General features: G+C 37.9%; 1 protein-coding gene across 6 annotated transcripts in view; it reads right to left on the bottom strand.

Moving 5' to 3' along the window:
- Window positions 1–6,000, bottom strand: part of AKAP13 (A-kinase anchoring protein 13) — a 399,825-nt gene that overhangs the window by 210,117 nt on the left and 183,708 nt on the right. For 5 of the 6 annotated variants that reach the window (XR_011170310.1, XM_069098533.1, XM_069098532.1 and 2 more), the window contains one exon: window positions 801–1,097. The exons of the other annotated variant lie outside the window; for it this stretch is intronic. Coding sequence is in view for 4 of the 5 variants with exons in the window: in XM_069098533.1 (XP_068954634.1) it covers window positions 801–1,097 (297 nt within the window). In the remaining variant the exon portion in view is untranslated. The remainder of the gene's footprint in view (window positions 1–800; window positions 1,098–6,000) is intronic. 6 annotated transcript variants of the gene reach the window in all.

The following is a 6,000-nucleotide window of genomic DNA, read 5'->3' as shown; positions in this document are numbered from 1 at the left end:
CCATCCATCCATCCATCCATCCATCCATCCATCCATCCATCCATCCATCTATGAGAATCCTCAGATTGAATTCTGGTCCTAGACAAGTTAATTAACATCTCTCAGTCTCAGTTTCCTCACCTCTAAATGGGGATGATAGTATTTATACCATCTACCTTTCAGAGGTCAGGATTGCTGTGGGGAAAGTACTTTCTAAACCAACAGGTGCTCCCTAATGTCTCTATGATAAAATCTAAACCCTTCCAATTGGCAATTAAAGTCCTTCACAATCTGGGCCCAGACTATCCAGGTTGATTAAACATTTTTCTCTCATATGCTCTAACTGCCCAAAAAGAAGAGATTGATTAAATAAATTGTACTAAATAATGTAATGGAATACTTTCTTACAATAAAGATCAATATATACATACAATACAAATAAATTTTAAAAAGTAACCATAAAACAATGCAAAAACAAAATTTTAAAAAAGTCAAAGCAGAAGAACAAAGTACAAGCTAATAATGCTCATTCTCAGAGGAAAAGTGAATAAAAATGGAAAAAATATCCTGATGAGGACCTTAAAAGGTCTAGGACTAGAAAATTATGCACTGAAATAAATTAAAATACAAACAACTATTAAGCAAGTTTAGTTGATTATTAATGTTAATAAAAATAAACCAAGATATTAAAGTAACACCTTAGACAGGTAGGTTATTAAACAAATTGTCCCCATTTTAAAAGCAGCACACCACAAAAGACAAGTTCTGAGGCAGACTGGCAGACATAACCACATGCCCTGCTTGATCCTATTTGTCCTCACCATTCAGAGCTGGGTCTGTTCCCAGCACGTTCCATTCTTGAGGCAGTTTGAGGTGTCGGAATGCCAGTGCTACCTTCTCATCTAGAGTGTTCACATCCCCAGAGGGTGGTCCTGATCGGTCCAGAAACCTGGTGAAGTTCAGAGCCTGCTGGTTACCAGCACTGGTTGCCAGGAACTGGGCTGCATCATATACTTCATCCTGAATGAAGCGAAAATCTTCCTCAGCCACCACAAAAACAGGGAGGCCTTCTTTGGAAGCACAGAGCAGGACCTTCACTGTCTCACAGCAGTCATGACCTGCCCAAAACATACCAGATCCAAAAAAACAGCATTAGAAGGCTTATGGTCAAGAGGACTCCTAACATAGGATATACAGGTTATGCCATTATATTCATTTTTTCTCATAATAGCTAAATGAGAAAACAGAGCATGGCACAACACTAAACACAGAGACAGTTAAATACCTATTGGGTTTTGTAAGACTATGAACAAATAATTAATTTATCAGCCTTGTGTAAGTTTTCAAAACTACTTTACTTAGTATCACCTAATTTCAATAGGAATAATAATAATTAAAATCATAACAATGGGAATGAAATAACAGTGATAACAACACTAATCTATAAACATTTAAGAACAATATTTTTTTGGGTTGTTTTTGGAGGGGGGGAAAGCAGGGCAATTGGGGTTAAGTGACTCGTCCAAGGTCACACGGCTAGTCTGTCAAGTATCTTGACAGACTCAGGTCCTCCTGACTACAGGGCCAGTGCTCTATTCGCTGCGTCACCCAGCCACCCCAAGAACAATATTTTTAAGACATGTTACCAAAGGGAATACGATCTCCAAACTGCAAATAATGAAAATCTTTCAAAATGGAGCTGTCTAGTGGGAAAACATCAAAATCACAAGGAAAAAGGATGAGGTACATCCCCATCATCCTATCTGCTACCATACTTGGTAGGAGCATGCAGCCTTGGAGTTTTCTTGATCCTAAATCTAATATTTCTATCCACCATGCAACACTGCCTCTCATTAGATATGGTTGTAGAAAGTGATGGAAAAGTACACAGTAATGTTCAAATATGTTACTATTATTGTTTTCATTTTCACTATCATTATTAATGTCATTGAGAAAATTGTTATCATCAGCCTAGAATAAGGGCACCAAAACAAAAGACCTTGTTCATAAATGATCTGTTTCAAAGAGCATTTCTCTTTATTCTTGCTTACTTAAACATCTGAACCCCTAGGAAATAATTAGCTTTTATAGAACAATGAATGATAGGATCATATGACATAGCACAGTTCAAATCTCTGTGATGTCAACATTCAGGATAACCAGATAAGCTGACAGAAAAGTCACCAAGACCTATATCAGGTCTTAATTGCAATAGATGCCTTACGTAACATGAGAGTACTTCTAGACTTTCAACCTCAGAACCAAGGTAAGGTGCTCCCCAGTTTCAGGGGAGAATTCTAAAACTTTCTCCGTCAAGAGAGAATTCTAAAATTTCCATTAATTGATCTCAATTTACCGCAAGCTCTTTCACTGCCATCATTATTTGTTCCTTCATAAGATAACTTCTTTCTAAAAATGATGAGACTATAAAAAGGTCAGAGAAATCAAAACCAACCCCTTTCTGGACTAAATCAACTCTTAGCTATAAAGTCTGGAATGTATCTGATGACCACTACCCATCCTGTAGACTGAGACCTGTCCCTTTATATGGGTCATAAAACACGTTATCCACGTCATAGAAAGGTTGGTCCAGACCAGCAGATTCTGGTGATATAAAATAAATTTTACATCACAATGAAATATAAACAAAGAAATTGAAATACTATGTGTTTCAGTGCAAATACAAGTGCAAATAAGGAACAAGTTGTTTTTCCCACCTGAGTTTTTTGTAGTAGTTTCCATGACCATTTTATTCCAATAGCAGATGAATACATCTAGAATATTCTTGAATTTATTAAGCAATAATTATGTATTGGAGATCTATAAAAATAGCAGAGAACTGCTGCTAAGCTCTTGCTTGCTAGAAAATTAACCCCTTGCTGCGAATGATAAGTATATCTATAAAGTAATGGAATTAATTTTCAGAAGCAACACATGAAAGTCAGTATCATTACTTTCATAGTCATTCCTCTGATGAGTAAAAAATAACTTGTGTGCTTTCATACTTCTCAATTTAACAGTTTAAAAATGTTCATCTACTTTAAAGTATGAAGTATTGTCACACCTGAATAGTACATAATTCAGCTTTAAAGAGATGCAGAGGGAGTGAACTCAAAGGACAGCAAGATCCATCCTAAAGAATACCCTACACAATTTGAGAACAATCACTTTAGTAGCAGCACCTGAGTTATTTTCTATAATTTATGGTAACAAATGACCTCAGTGAAAAATAATTTATCACAGTATTCATAAATACAGAAAGGTAATGGAGCTTCTACGAACTCTTCTCTCCTTACTTTGCATCCCAAGTTCAAACTTATGGTAGAACACCAATAATATTGACAAATGCAATGACAGAATGATAACCTATTAAGTTTAAGAGTGCATGAAGGGCAACAAGATGGTGATGCACCTGTTTCCAGAATCATCAAAATAAGAAAATATTCATCTCATCCAATCACTTCCCAGATAGGTGGGCATAACTGTGAGGGGAGTCGGGCCTCTAACGCCCTGAGGGAAAGACTAGGAATATAGATAGTAGTAGTGATCAAACCTCTTCTGGTATAGTTTACCCTGAAAACTGCTTAGCCTCAAGGATATCTGCTCAGGAGAAAACACATACACTATAGCAGTAAGAGGGGAGAAGGTTAAGCAGTGAAAAAACCCCAAACGAATTACCTAAAATAAAAGGTCAGAATGACACAAACCCAAAGAAGTTAAAAAAGAAGTGAGTATAAACTCAGTTCTCATCAAAATAAGCCAACAAGACTGATGAAGATATAAGGAAGAATCAGCCACATTTTTTTTTAAAGGCAACACATCACAACTCCCCAGAGATCATCAAACAAAAGCAAGAAACTTCAGAATATTTTAGAAGAAAAATAAAGATACTAAGTTTGAAATCTGGTCAGATGTCAGAACTCTCAAAGGAATTTTTTTAAAATTCAATTAAATTCAATAAGTACTTATTACACACCTATCATGTGTCAGGTACTATATTAAGTGCTGAGGATACAAAGAGGCAAAAGATAGACCCCAGTCTCAAGGAATGTATAATCTATTGTGGGAGACAACATGCAGACAATACAAAACTACATAGAGGAACAGAAAATAATCATGAGGGAAACCAGTGGAATTAAGAGGGGCCTTAGGGAAGGCTTTCAGTAGAAGGTGTGATTTTAATTGGAGCATAAAGCAAGTCAGAGAGGTCATTAGTCAGAGTGGAGGAGCCATAGCATCCCACGAATAGGAGATAGCAAGAGAAAATGCCTGGAGCTGAGAGATGGAGTGTCTTGTTTGTGGAATACAGAAGTGGATTCAAGAGTAAAGTATAAGAAGGCTAAAAAGGTAGTCCTAGTTTAGGAAGAGCTTTGAATGCCAGGGAGTTTTGTACCTTGCTCCTGGAAGCAATAGGAAGCCAATGGAGTTTACTGAGTGTGTGGGTGTGGGTATTGGGGGTAGTTCATGCGAGATGCATGTATGTACCTGTATAGGAACAGACTTATGTTTTAGGAAAATCTTCTTAGTGGCTGAATGGAGAATGGACTTGAGTGGGAAGAGACCTGAGTTGGGCACACCCATCAGGATTTACTGCAGTCAGGTATGAGGTGATAAGGGCCTGCACCAGAATAGTGTCAGTGTCAGTGTCAGAGGAGAAGGGACATATTCAAGAGATGTTGCAAAGGTGCTATCAGGAGGCCTCATAGCAACAGCTCAGATTAGAAAGGTGAGAGATAGTGAGAATACAGGGTGACTCCTAGGTAGTAAGTCTGAGGGGCTAGGAGAATGGTGTTGTCCTCTACAGTAATAGGAAAGTTAGGAGGTGGGGAAGGTTTCCAGGGAAAAGGCAATGAGTTCTCTTTTGGACATACTGAACTTAAGATGTTTACTGGACATTCAGTTTGAGATGTCTGAAAGGCAGATAGACAGGAGGTGGAGGTCAGCAGAGACTGGGGCAGGATAGATTTGAGAACCACTAGTATAGATATGGTAATTAAATCCATGGGAGCTGATGAGATCACCAAGTAAAGTAGTATATAGAGAGAAGAGAAGAGGGCCCAGGACAGAACCCTGAGTCAGGACACCTAAGGTTAGAGAGCATGATCTGGAGAAGGATTCAGCAAAGAAGACTGAGAAGGTGTGATCAGACAAGCAGAAAGTAGGAGGAAAACAAGGAGTGTGGTATCTTGAAAACCTAGAGAGAAGAGAGTATAGAAGAGAAGAGAGTGATCAACAGTGTCAAAACCGGCTGAGGTCAAGGAGAATGAGGACAGATAAATGGCCATTGGATTTGGCAACTAAGATAATTGCCAATTTTAGAGAGAGTAGTTGCATTGAAATGATAAGGTTGGAAGACAGACTGTAAAAAGTTAAGAACAGAAAAAAAAAAGAGGCACTGAGTAGACAACTTAGAAGACTTGGTGGAGAATCTCTCCCAAGTAGTAGAGGCTCAGAAAAAGTCTGTGATACAGGCAGCTAGGTGTTGCAGTAAATAGAGGAGTTAAAATCCAGACCTAGACACTTGACACACTTACTAGCTGTGTGACCTTGGGCAAGTCACTCAACCCCAATTGTCCTAGCTTCCCCCTTCCAAACAAAATTAAAAAAAAAAAATTGTGATAGATGTGGAATTCAAAAGTATAGAAGGAAAAGAATATTTGGCAAGAAAAAAAAGCAAAAGATAATATCTTCAAAAGAAATCAAGAATTCTATATAAGCCAAAATGACTGACCCTGAAGTCTGAATTCTCAGATATAATTTAATGATACCATATTTTCCAGAAGAAAAAAAAAAAAGGAGGTGGTGGTGTGTAGCGGCAAGTACCCCAAGCGTCCTCAGGGTTGCTTCCACCACAGGTTCTTGGATCTGCTTTGTTAAAGGAAAGCAACTCAAAATGGGTTAACAAGCTTACTTTAATCAGTCAGACATATATCATCTACCTTGTTCAGGGGAAAAGGTCAGCACCCCGAACTTCAAAGTATATAGGCAGAATTATCAAGACAGAAACAGATCAAGTAGACA

This window comes from Petaurus breviceps, unplaced genomic scaffold, assembly GCF_028583685.1.
Source record: "Petaurus breviceps papuanus isolate PSGF00001 unplaced genomic scaffold, PetGlider_PUasm1.0 37, whole genome shotgun sequence".
NCBI lineage: Eukaryota > Metazoa > Chordata > Mammalia > Diprotodontia > Petauridae > Petaurus > Petaurus breviceps.
The sequence above is the reverse complement of the archived record's forward strand: the minus strand, read 5'-3'. Positions and strand labels throughout refer to the sequence as shown.